Consider the following 13,886-nt stretch of genomic DNA (forward strand, 5'->3'; position numbering starts at 1 on the left):
TAGCAGCTGCTCAAACAAATAATAATAAAAAAAAACATAGTATGGTATTTTAATTTTATTAATTTGCAGCTACACATTTGCTATTTTACCCAGTATTTTTGTTTTAATTTATTTTATTTATTTATATATTTTATTTTATTTTATTTTATTTTATTTTATTTTATTTTATTTTATTTTATTTTATTTCAGTGCGGGTGATGGCTCATTCACTGATGCAATATAATGTCAGACTGGCGTGCTGTATTGTTATTGGTCAACTCGACAGTCAGTCAAAGTGTAGTAGGCGGGACTTGAGATTTTTACCCAATCAGATCACACTCACACTGCACTGCCCCTCCGACAGTCAGAAATATGGCGTTACGGGAGCTATCGTCGCTGGAGAAATACTTAGGATTGAAAAAGCCGAACAAGTACAGCACACAGGGGGACAAAAAGGTGACATGACTGTACATCTTCGTGGCGTTCATTGTTGGCTTTTAGACCGTTATTTAATGTTATAGGAAGCTGATACGCTGTTATATTGGGACACACGGTAGCTAGCTAGATAATGCTAACAAGCTAGTCATGTGTGTTGACAATATGGACAGTTTCTGTGGCATATCTACCTTGTGTTATCAGCTGATAGTCAGTGGTCTTTTTCATCTGTCAGGCTGATACTCGGAGCAAATCCAGGGAGTAACATTTAAAGCCAGCTATCTTTATTTTCACAACTCAGTACAATGGAAATAGCTCCATGCTGTGCGCATGCCCATTCATTGAAGTCAACTGAGGGGAGGAGTGAGCTGTCACTGTCTAAATTCGCTTGTAGAGAAGCAGTGTAAGATGAATTTGATCTTCAGTATTGATGACTGAAAGAGGAAGGACAGAAGTTTAAGTCAGGTAGACGTGCATAAGTCAAAATGAACCTTCAAGTCTGCTTCACTCAAAGATAACACAGCCTAGTCTCTGTGGAAAATGTTGCAAACAAATATCCTTATATCCCCAGTATTCATCCTCTGATCTGGATATTTACCCACTCACTCAACCTCTTTTAATCAGTCTATTTAATAAAGTGATATGTTGATCATCACATGCATTTTAGACACTGTCTTTTATATCCATGGATGTGTAAAGATATGAAGAGTGCATTTTGTTGTCTTTAAAACTGATGCATCATGTTCTTTATTGAGGTTTAAATTAAATACAGGGACAGCTGATGTCTGATATGTTGAAATGATAGCTTAATTTCATCTAAACTTAAATGATATAAAATAAACATTATTGTTGTTCTTTTCCATATCACCTCTCCATGCAGGTACCTGTGCTACAGAATAATAATGGGCCTTCATTAGTAGGGTTGGTGACCATTGCCTGTCACCTGGTGAAAGAGTCCAAGCACCCAGAGCTACTGGGAGACTCTGCAGAGAGCAGGGCTGTGGTGCAGCAGTGGCTGGAATACAGAGTCACCAAGCTGGACAGCTGCACCAAGGAAGACATCAGGGCCATCCTGAAGGTAGAGAGGCTGATGTTTACAGAAATCTTTGAAATACTTCTTGTTCCTCCAAATTGCTGTTGTGTTGCATATGTAGACTTAAATGCATCTGTACTCATGGTTGTCCCAGATTTTAATGGTTATTTTAAGTTTGCTTGAATTGAACTTTTTCTTCAGCTTGTCAGTGCTAATCTTTTTAACATATCTTTTTTTTAGGATTTGTGAAAAGAAAATAATTTGTAAAAATCATTCCTTACCTTTCAGAGGTGCCACAGCATCTTAGTGTATCTCACGTTCCCTCTCTCTGTTCACCAGCGAGCCCTCTGTGTGCGTGTGTGTCTTGTTAAGGCGACAGGAATACAGACTGATGTATGGCCCTTCAGTGACATGGCCCCACACGACAGAGAAAAATGCTTTAATGTGCCTGACGCCAGTCAGCGTGAAATGGATCACCAGCCACTGGTCTGCTGGACGCTAGGCGCCTCTTGGCACTGTCATGTCAGCATGAAGTGCCTGTGTGTTTGTTTGTGTGTGTGTGTGTGTGCGTGCACACTTCACAGCGTGACACACTGTTGTGGCATGGCGGAGGAGTCATGCTGTGCGGCAGCATGTTATCTGGACAGGGCTCTTAAATATTTTAATGGTGCCACTTACAGACGGAAGTCGCCCTGAGCAGCTCAGCTTTGGTGCCCGGTGGCCCCCTGTCCTGTCCTGCTGCTTTAGCTCCATCCTTAACACTCTTCTTTCCAGCACACTAGTCATCTCCCATTAAATTATTCAGGGATAAAAACTGTCAACTGCAGGACATCTTAAACTTTGTCACCCCATGATGCAACTAAAGAACTCATAGTCACCATTAATTAAGATTAATTTGAGATTTTCCTTAAACATTTAATGATATTTAGGCTTTACAGTTTTGAGAGGTTTGAGTTATCAGGTTTAAGTATGTAGAAAGGCAGCAACAATAGAACCATAACCCTAACTGGAGTATCATGACAGCAGTAAACTGACAACAGTAGCTATAGAAAAGTATGTCAGAAAGAAATGAGCACAAAAACATACAATGAGTAGTTATATCTGAATGTTCTGATGATAAGAGTGCACGATTTAGGTAAGGGCAGGTAGAGAGGAATCCAGGTTTGAAGCTCCATGTGCTGGGTGGGGGTGGCAGGAGAGCTGCCTCTCCTCTGATGCTCGACTGGGCTTCAGCTCCATGGCTGTAGGCTAAGAAAAGCAAGGATCTGATAGAGGAAGGGGAGGAAGTCTGCAGTCTTCATGCCTTGTTTGGCATCACCCACTCTTGCCGCACAATAACTCCATTTGCCCCCAAGATGCTCTGTGTGCGTGGAGTGTTCCCTTCGCACAATGTACAAGTGCTAAAGATGGTCCCTTCCCCTGGGACCAGCACTTCCATGCACGACTTTGCACACACAGACATGGACTGAGAAATACACATCATGATGCCCAAGTTTAGGACAGCTTCATTAGATTTGCAAGCGAGAGTTGTAGTCATTTGGTAGCGAAGTAAACAAATAGCCTGTTTTGTACAGCATCTGTGCTAAGTCGCCAGTCATGGGGAGAGATGCTATACCCCCTCAGGTTACATATTATTCCTACCCACATAGCACAGCACACAGACACACACACGCAAGCTAGGGTGCAGACTCGCGTACCGCACGCACCCACAGTTATATAGGTTAACGAACCTGCTGTCATACCCCCTTTAGGTCTGTAGTGTCAATCATGAGAATACAATTATGTAAAAATAAATGTTTGGAGATGCATAGACTAGACCAGATGTTTTATTTTGTTTTAGTTTGTTTTCCAATGTAGCACAAAAGAATCAGCCTGTAAATAAATCAACATCAGCATCCAATGAAATGCAGAAAAAGTCATGACCAACAACACCACCACCGCTCTTCAAGGAGGCTTCATTAGTGATTCATATGAATGTAATTTTCTTCCCTAATGTATTCATCAGTCATGTGAAGACAAGTGTGTTTACATAGAAATATGTACCATGATGCATAAATTAATGACCTCATTTGCATAGCTGGTGATGTGGTGAAAATTATTCTTGCAGGACCTCAACCTCTACCTGCAAGACAAGGTCTACCTGGCTGGCAACCAATTCACCTTAGCTGACCCTGTCATGTACTATGGAATCCATCCACTCATAGTAAGTTACCTTTTCTCTCACTTCTGCACTTTTAGGTGTCACACCATTCGGATTTCCTGGTGCTTATTATCACTTAAAGCTACAGTTAGTAACATTTATGAAATTAACTTTTTGTAGTATTTGCTGAAAGTAGTAATTAGGACAGATAATCAGTGAAAACAATCATAATTCTCCTCCTCCTCGAAGTGGCATTTGCTAGAATCACCATTAGTCCACTGAAAACAACAGATCTGAGACGAGGAGTCTCTAACGCAGCCTTCAGTCACGCCAATCACTGCCTGTGAACTGTGGTCAAATATCAAACTAGACAGTACTTATCAAAAAGGAATCAAGATTCTTTTACATCATTGACCATTTCTTGCCTCAGATATTTTCAGAAACATATTTTTTTGTTCTGTTTAGCTGTAAAATGAGAAAGCTTGCTCCAGTCGGGGTCAGTGCTTTATTTTGGCTCCAACTTTCTCATTGCTAAGCTAAACAGTTCGCCTTAATGTGTTTCTGAAAACATCTGAGGTGAGAAATATACAATGTAGTAATATAGTCTTGATTCATATTTGATCATATTTGATTCATTGATATTTGATCTGCCTAGTTTGACAGTTTGACCCCAGTTCAAAAGCAGTGATTAACAGCTGCGTCAGAGACTCCTAAGCTCATATACAGTGACAGTTTCAGCAAATGTGACAAGAAGTCATTTTTATAGAAGTTACCAACTTACAACTTCGACATAAGATTGTCCTTAGTTTTCAAAAGTTGCGTGGGATTGCACATCAGGGTTAAATGTGATTGATTTGTTGTGTCTCAGTACTGTTCTCACTATCATTTTCCAAGGACTCCATCCATCCATCCCTTCATCCATTCGCTTCCCTCCCCATCACAGCTCACTTCAGTCAAACCACAACTCTCATAAGCAATTTGTCACAGTGCATAACACACAATTAGACCAGTCATATGACCAAAGGGCACCAAGAACAAGTTGGCAATGAACACACGGGTTAATATGAACACATTCTCACTTCTCTTCAGAGAAATAAAGTGATGTGGCACAAAGTGATGTCTTTAGCCTCAGACCAGGGACAACTAAGTTTGTTGTGCCTCCCAGTGTTTAAAGAAAGTGAGTTCAGAAATGGGGAAGATGCGATGAGATGGAGGGAGGGAGAGATCACATGTTGGGAGATGTCAGTGATTGTGGCGGAGATGGAAGGTTGCCCCCCGCCACCAGGCAGAAGAGCGTCACTTTGGTTTGCAATCAGTGTGGTTTTTAACCTCGGGGACAAGGGGTCAGCTAGCCCAACCCTTAACCACAGCCTGTCCTGATGTTCAATTCATGGAAAACAACATGACACAAACATTAAACCTGACTGATGCTTGAATGGTTTTAGGCTGGACTGTTGTCTGTGTGGAGAATTTCCACATTCCAGTTAATGAGATAATGAAAAGACACATGTCTAATAAGATTTTTTTCCAAGGACGTCCTGATGTCTACTGGTGTTATGCTTTCTTGCTGTAGTTTGCCACCTGCATTTCAAAAAAAAAATGTCTGTTTGACACAAACTTGTCAAACAGTGTTAGTTTCCAGATTGTTTTAAAGCTTTGTCCTACAGTTAATTTATACATTTCAAGAAAATCATTGCTTTCCCATAGGGGTGTGCCTTATCATATTGTTCACAATAATGCCTTATAATTTCAATATCATATGAAAAATGAAACCCACGGCAAAAGCAACCATGGCTGAAAGTGAAAGTATTAGCGACTAGGCGGTGGTTCCAAAAAGAAGAGCAGCTTCAGTAGTGTGGAATAAACTGTGGCGTCCTGTGTTCATGAACAGCCCCGGACTTCTCAACTCTTTTAGCAAGTTACCGCTCAGAGGGAACACATTCAGCGGCTCCTCTGGCAGCAGCACAGCGTCTCTCCCTCTCCTCTCTCGCCATGCGCACACATGATTCGGTGTCATCAAGTGATTTTGTCATAAACCTTTGGTAACGTAAACCTACATGATGCTCGCTATTGTGATCCCCATTAGCCAATACCAAGATAGTATCTACTCTTCCTGGGTCCACACAAGTTAACATTACATCATAGCGTAAAACAAATATGTAAGTAAAAATCCAAGGCAACAGGGAACAAATACAAAAAGAAAACAGGCAAACTAAAAAAAAAACAGTAAAACTACAACTGACAATATTACAACAAAGACAAGTACACACACTGTAGTAGTCAGTAAAACAATGAATACAGCTAAAAAATAATAGTAGTGCTGCTAAAACCAGCATGCACTATACAGTGACTGAGAAAATTATCATCCTCATCAATGAGGAGTTAACAGAAAATAAGACTAGATTTATCAAGTTTAACAGAATTTTGTGTAAGAGCATTAAAAGAACAAACATTTCTGTGTTACCCTTTAAATCATCTTGTGAGCACTCAGATTGGTATCAACACACCCAGGCTGAGGAACCACTGGTCAAAACCACATCAGTGTTTGTAGCTTTTTTCTTTACATTTGCAATTTTGCTTTACAAACGAGAACAGATAATCTTCACAGACTCAAAACAGAATCTCCAAGAAACTAAAATGCATTAATCATCCAGCGATGGTGACTGAATGGTGGCAGGGGTGGGCTCGGTTCACAAAGGTTTGACCTGGTTAATGACAAAATATTAAAGCATGATGCCCTCTTATCTTTCACAGCCACCAGCATGTACTGTATATAATGGATTTATCATTGTCCACCTCACCAACTTTTACATACAGTGTCTGATGTTTTTCCTTCTATAATCATATGAACTCTCCTCTCTCACCCAGGTGGACTTGGCCATCCAGGAGAAGGAGCAGTATGTGAATGTGACGCGATGGTTCGACCACATCCAGCACTACCCCGGCGTCCGACACCACCTCCCTCCCGTAGTTGTGCTCAGGAACAGAATTTACACCAGCAAACACCACTGAGACCTGACCCCACCCAACCCGGCCTGATTCGTTACAAGCTCGTCTGTCTTTTGGACCAGACCTGGGCAAAGTATCTCCCAAAATCCAAGAGTGTATCACATCATTATCATCATCATCACCATATGAGGACATTACACACATTGTCACCTCTGTATAAGACCTTTTTTTTTTTCTTCAGATCCCGATTCCTGCCTTTATGTTTTTTCCTGGTCACATACCTGAACTCTGCATGTTTTCTCTTTGGGGGTTTACAAAATATATACGTTTTACAGTGAAGAACAAAATAACTAAAGTCAAAACAGTTTTAGTGTATAAGGTACTGAAACTTCAATAAGGGACTGTGCACTAATAAAGTCAAGTTCTGTTGATATTCTTTTAAAAAAATGTCAGTGTTTTTCATGATTATGTTGCAGCGTAAGTGATTAGGAGTGGACGCAAGAAGGTCACCTGTCATCTTAACGTCTCAATTATCTAATAATGCTAACACTATAAGAAGTTTGGTGTCTTAACTCTTTATTAGTAACTAGGGAGCAAAGATGTGAGACAGTTACGTTGGTTTTCATTTATTGTTTTGGTCATTTTTTGTTGGACTGTGTAAGTCTGCGTTTGTTGTCAAAGGGAAGGCTGTACGGGTTGCAGGAAAGTGCTGCTAATTTGTTAAAAAGGTGTTTCTATTTATAAATGGAGGTGAAATGGTGATATTTTTTTGTTGTTGAGTCTGAGCTATGAACATGCAATGATGAGTATTCAAACAAGGCTTAATAAAATGTTACTTAACTGGCAGTGCATCATGTCCTCAGGACACCCAGCTTCCTTCATGGCATATCAATGCATTTTCAGCAACAGTTTGTCCAAATAAATGTGGTTGCTGGTTCAGCATCATAACCCCATAATGACCACAGTCACTGCTCCACATTGTTCTGCCATCTCCCTACCCTGATGAATATCGTCATCTCTCTCGGCTCGCATCCCTATCAGGACTGTGGTGTTCATGTTTTTTTCTTTAGGATTTCATGTTTTTCACATGCAACTCTCAGCCATTTCACTGGACAGTTTAGTGTGTGTGTGTGTGTGTGTGTGTGTGTGTGTGTGTGTTCCTGATTACATCCGCTCTCTGTCCCACTTCCTCACCACCAGTCGTGTGGGCAGCAGTGAGCAGTTGAGCGTCAGCCCCAGAGTCAGAGATCAGAGTGAGGCTCCAATCAGTCCCACTACCACCACTGTTGATGCTGCAGGCCAGAGAGAGGGCAGTGGGCTCACCAGCTGCCACACAGATCCAGCCAGCCAAGGCCAGAACCCAGGCCCCTGGGCGACAGTCAGCCACTGTGTGTCATTTCAACCCTCGCGCTCCCACGGGGCTGCTGGAGAAAGAAGGACGAAGGGAGGCAGCGAGCGAGCGAGGGAGGGAGGGAGGGAGGCCGCAGAGAGAGAGAAAAAGAGCACCCAGAGGCCGAGGGATCTTTTTGTGACGTGAACAATGATCTGTGCCTCCGAAAGCCTTACTGCTGCTGGCTGGATGTTTGCTATTAGCACCATTAACAGGCTGTGTCGTGGCTTTGGCAGCAGAACCTGTAAATTAACATTATGAAGGTACTGATTAGACAAGGAACAGTGGTTAAATAAACCTCACTGAGCAAAGTTACAATTTTTATTGCTTTTTTCTGGTGTATTTAACCAATAAAAGTTCACTTCAAATTTTAAACACACAAAGAGCTTGTTCTAGTCTATAATTATTTGCTGTAACTGTGATGTTCATCCTGTGTCAATAAACTAAAGGGACACGCAGCTCATGACCCCTGACTCCTTTGCACATTTTTCAGCATGTACTTTTCGTATTCTCTGAGAATTTGTTTAGCGTAAAGCTGCCAGAAGACAGACCTGTTGTTCAATGGAATTCCGTTAAGACAGTTTGCTGTGTCTTTGAGGCAAGTGTTTTGAAGATGTGAAGGATAAAAACAGCTTGCAGTCATTTGAGCGAGCCTTGTGACTAGTTGAGGCACTTTATGGTGTGGTCTACTGTTAAAGAAGCCCTTGTCCTCTCTGTTATGTTAGCATTTGGCTGGAATGCTGCTTCCAATGTGCAGTGTCAGACAGTTGTAACGTTTTTTTTTTTTTTTGTTTTGTTTTTTGAGGTGTAATTAATTAAACAAAGCCCACAAAAGTTGCAGCTGGACAAATTGTTCTCAAAGGACCACTGTGTTACAGGAATATAAACTGAATATTTATAACTTTGTTTTCATCAGTTTATAATCACCTAAAACTAAGATCCATGCTTTCTTTACCTTATAAAGAGCCGTTTATATCTACGTACGGAGTGGGTCCTCTTCCATGGAGTCCGCCATGTTGTTTCTTTAAGTTTAAGTTGGTGCAACTTCACCACTAGATGCTACCAAATCCTACACAGTAGAGCTTTAATTCACTGTGATGACCCCATGGACCATGCAATGTTAGAAAATATCTTTGTTATGGATATTACTATTTGCAAAATACTAATCTATAAAGGAAAGATGCATCCCTTATTGTGCCGATGGAAAAATTCTTTTATCATTTAGTAAGTAAAACTAAACACCATAAAATGCAGATGCTTTACATGGCTTGCATTAATTTGTTGATGTTAATTTGTTGCCTCACATGATTATGTGCAGCCAAAATGTCTGTCAAAAAGTTAAGAATTTTAAAGGATAGAAAAGATGAAAATGATTAGAATTTACAAAACTGAAAAAATAGATAATAAACTGGTAAAAGTTGTGGAAAATTAAGGTAGCTGAACATTACATTCATTATGAAGGTTTTTTTTTTACTATTATTTTATTAAATTACATTGTCAACATTCTGTTTATTTGATGTTCATTTATCAGCAACTGGTTCATCATTTGACTTTTTGGCTTTATTTTCCAGCAGTTATTCAACAACTCATCAGAGCCTCATTTGCATTTGAGAGGATTTATCTTAAAAAATTAAATATAAAGATATTTTGAATTTGCTGTGTGTTGATTGTTTCCTTTTATTTAATGTATTCCAACAACATATTCTTCAAAGTGCTTGAAAAACTGATTCCAGCCCTAAATTATAAAAAGATGATTAGTCAGTCATTTTAAAACTTTTCTTGTGTGGCTCTGTGCTGACTGTTGGCAGTGCGGTACGGTCTCACAGTCAGAGACCTCCCTGATCAAACCTGAGCGCAATCAAAGCCAGACGCAGCGATGAGGCCACAGCAGGTAACCAGGACAGAGGCACCAATTAGAGGCGACCTTCCCACCAACTTCTGAAGGCAAGAGTTGCAACACTCTGCAGGGGTGGGCCCTGGATCGACACACTCAAGACCCACCCACTTTGCCAACCATGCCCTCGCCCCCTGGCAGCCTTATTGACCTTTAACCTCCCTGCACCGCCTGGTGAGGGAGACGTCAAAGGTCATTAAGGTAGGACTATCAACAGTATCTGCTGACGACCTCATCACTCTCTGTGGAGCAGTGGCACGGAGTGGTGCTGTCGCCTTTCTCCCTGAGCAGAGTATAAAATGGCAGAGGTGGAAATAGCTGTGAAACTTGTTTGAGAATATTACACTTCTGGGGTTTTACCAGCAAATATTTCACGTGTTCATTCAGTCTTAATTACTGACTTCAGAAAGACTTGGGATGTATTAGGCCAAAGATATACCGGGCATTCATGTAAACAGCTGGCTGCATCATGAACATAATTGTTTGCATACTTGTCTATTGTATGTACTGCACATGATTCTGGAGGATTTCACTAGAGGGCACACTACAGAGTTACACTGGGGAACTTACGGATTTGCATGATGTAAACAATGGGCGTGGCAGCACTCAACGAGGTGCCCATATTGTAAATTCAGAGATCATGGCAGAGAAAGTGACAGTGGCGCCATCGTAGACAGTATATAGTGGCCCTAGGTCAAGCACGCTGTGTCAATGATGAGTATGTTTCTCTGACTGCACCTACCATTTATGTGCATAATGCATCTTGCAGACGCATAGCATTAATTTCTCAGGACATGCAGACAGAATAGGTTAGGCAGCCATGTATTTTTTAAACTTGAAATAATAATTTTAAAGTTTTCTTGCACCCCTTACAATCAAGAAAGCTTTGTGACCCCTGTGAAGCTTTGGCAACCCATAATGGGTCAGGAACCTCATGTTGGGAGCCAGTGGTCAAATGTATTAATTATTATGTTAGCACAAAAAAAATAAATGTCATGAAACGGTTTGTCTGAGCATGTGAGAGTTGTGCCCAAGAGACTATCTATAAGAGGTCGACTGCAGGAAAATACCAAATCATGTGTTTAAAGAGGATCCCATTTGTCAGCTTGGTTGTCTAATTGACTAATGGAAATTCATTTGTTAAACCACAACAGTGGTTCTAAACACATATGCTCATGGAGGACTTAAAGTTTTGGCGATCACATTCAATGTCAGAAATTTGGGATTCCAGGTGTGACTGCTGCTACCATCTGCTTTTACAAACCAAACAAAATACGGCATGAAAGATGCAACATACACAGCAGGATAACACAGCATTGGTTAACAGCAATTCATCGCACCATCTGAACTGCCTTGATTGATATCATACATTCTGACACAGATTGCAACCAAGATTTTATCAAACCAATCCTCCTCACTGAGACATCCAATCAACTTTCATGGTTACTGTTATAGCACGGTGTGTGCACACCTGTGAAACTGAGACACTGAATTTTAGTTCAGCCAAGGACCCTTGTTACAGATCATCATCCTCTGTTTCCTCCCAATGTCTCTTGTCACTGTCCACTTTCAAATAAAAGGCTTACAAATGCCATAAAATATTGAGGGTTTATAATATAGTGTTTTTTGATTTTGGAGGTAAGAGTTGGACTCAGAGATTCACAACAAGACCCGAGTTTCACCGAAAAGCATCACTGTCCCACAGTGAGCCAAGAGCTACAGGATTCATATGTAGCAGGCCGCCCTATTCTCACTTTATGAGGGAAACGAGTCAAGCATTCAGCTTTACCCATGTCACCTCCTCATCACCTCCCAACACCTTTGTCACCTTCAGTTTATTAACCATATGCCATGGACAATCCCCGCTCCACCCACGCAACAACAAACAGCCATGCAGGCACCACCACCCTTCATTAATTCTTATTAACAACATCAGTCAGAGGGAAGTGCATCGGCTACGACATCTGCTGAGAACATAACAGGAATTCCCGTCTCTCGCTGACTGATTCAGTGGAACAATCAACACTGTGTGGTGGTGAGGCGAGCGTTAGCATGTCGTAAGATCTTTTGACAGGATGTATCGGCCGTGCTTCATCACAGTCTTACACATTGTGACAGTTGTACCATGCGCCTATAAAGATGGCATCTGATTGTCTATTGCAATTACGTGAGTGTATGAGCAATGGATGCAGCTATGACGGGCACAAGGAAGGAGGGGGGTGCTGGGTTTTTTCACAACATGGTCTTACAGTAAGGTTGTAGCTGTAGACGTGAAGGAGATGAATGTGTCTTTGGATTTATATCTAAGAAATGTTACTCTATGAGACAGTTATACAGGTTGTAAAGAAAACTGCACCTATGTATGGGGGCTATTGGTGGAACGTCTGATGCTTTGCTGTAACTGACATACACCTCCTAAAAATATAACTACATGTAGAGGCTACAGTGGCTGCAAAGATACCATGCGGGGACTCCCAGCATTCACTGCTTGTGTTTTCTCCAACAAGTTTGTTGAAATCAAGTGAAAATCAACATGTAGTAAGTTAGAAAAAGGGCTCACTTATTTTCTCCTTTTCTGTAACACACAGTACACCCAAGATCGTAAAAAAATAATGAACTTAGCCACCCATTGGTTTGTGGACTACCATTTTGAAGCCTTGAGTTCAATATTTCAGCCGTCGCCATCTTCTTTTTTTGGAGCCAGAAGAGACCATATTTGGGCGCAAGGCTGGCGCTGTGATGGATCTGACTGAGAGCTGAGGATATTATTGGCAGACAGCCTGTTGCTCAAAGTGGCCTGCCCTTAATTATGCCTTATTTTAAACCTTAGTAAAATGTAAATGGGTGAGTTATATAAAAAATCACCCCCCATGAAGGGAAAAAATTGCTGTAGACACCAAAACTGTTTTTGTACCAGCCTATAAACATGTTTATTTCTGCTGTAAAGTTGGGCATTTTAACATGGGTGTCTATGCAGATTGATTGGTTTTTGGAGCAACCTTCAAGTGGCCATTATAGGAACTGTAGTTTTTGGCACTTGTGTGTTGGCTTCATTTTTCAGCCCTGGAACTTGCCGCTTGTAATCACTGTAATGCAACAGTTTGCATGATATCTCAGAAAAAAAAGCTATGCGCATACAAGGGTTCATATATCTTGTGCCCCTATCAATTAGATTAAGTTTAGGAGATGACTCATGGGTGGTCACATTACATGCTTATACACATAAAAATGCTGACTTTTGGTATCACACAGGACACAAACAGCAATCTCCTGGGTCAAAGTTCACAGTTCTTTTTCGCTATTTATACTACATCACCTGAATTCCTCGTCATATGTACAAGCATTAAATGAGAACAAAAATTGAAATAAATCCAATGTGAATATGGAAACCCAAAATAAATTAAAGAATGTGAACAAAGTCACAGTTTGTTCCTGCCTGATCAGTTGTGTCTGTGATATCATGGTGAAATCTGATGCTTAACTATGAATCAAAACCCACATCGTAACTCATGGGTCAAGAATAAGTCTAGCTTTTACAGATAAGCTTCCATCATACTGAGTGTAGTCGTGGATGCACACAGTTTTCATTGGAGGAATTACTGCCAATATCTTGTGTGTGTTTACCATCCAGTTTACTTCAAAGTGGTTTGTATAATTTGGTCTGACTTCTCATTTCTTGCCCTAGCTGTCTGACGTCTTTTACCAAATCTATCAACTTGGTGCATACAATGTTATCATCCAATAAAAAAATGATGACCAAAGTTGACTCAAGTTGTAATAAAATGGAAGTGTCCTTTAACTTTTTGATTACAGGGCTAGCAAATGCCTATCTTATGGTCCTATGCATGGATGTATATGCTGATCCTCTCTTTCGTCACCATCTGTGGAAAAGTACGTCATTATTTTAACAACTGAATCGGACATCTGTTTGATTGCTTACCTCAAATTGTGGCTCAGAGGGTTTTATATCACTATTGTGAATCTGCAAATACCCGTTTACCATATGTATGCATTTATGCCAACAGAACTTCCTGAGTTGTTTTTATTCCCTCTATCTCTCTCTATC

The 13,886-nt window shown here is 40.7% G+C and overlaps 1 protein-coding gene across 1 annotated transcript; it reads left to right on the forward strand.

Moving 5' to 3' along the window:
• Positions 1–287: 287 nt before the first annotated feature.
• On the forward strand, positions 288–8,392 carry eef1e1 (eukaryotic translation elongation factor 1 epsilon 1). The gene is made up of 4 exons (XM_033638204.2): positions 288–435; positions 1,295–1,492; positions 3,555–3,650; positions 6,456–8,392. Exons 1-4 carry the CDS (start codon positions 352–354, stop codon positions 6,597–6,599), a joined length of 522 nt encoding a protein of 173 aa, XP_033494095.1. The 5' UTR covers positions 288–351; the 3' UTR covers positions 6,600–8,392.
• Positions 8,393–13,886: the final 5,494 nt, after the last annotated feature.

The sequence above is a fragment of the Epinephelus lanceolatus genome, chromosome 20, assembly GCF_041903045.1.
Source record: "Epinephelus lanceolatus isolate andai-2023 chromosome 20, ASM4190304v1, whole genome shotgun sequence".
Lineage (NCBI taxonomy): Eukaryota > Metazoa > Chordata > Actinopteri > Perciformes > Serranidae > Epinephelus > Epinephelus lanceolatus.

Coding starts and splice junctions, on each gene's coding strand:
- eef1e1 (XM_033638204.2), top strand. CDS start 352: ATGGCGTTACGGGAGCTATCGTCGCTGGAGAAATACTTAGGATTGAAA. Junction 436..1,294: donor GCACACAGGGGGACAAAAAG/GTGACATGACTG, acceptor CTCTCCATGCAG/GTACCTGTGCTACAGAATAA. Junction 3,651..6,455: donor ATGGAATCCATCCACTCATA/GTAAGTTACCTT, acceptor TCTCTCACCCAG/GTGGACTTGGCCATCCAGGA.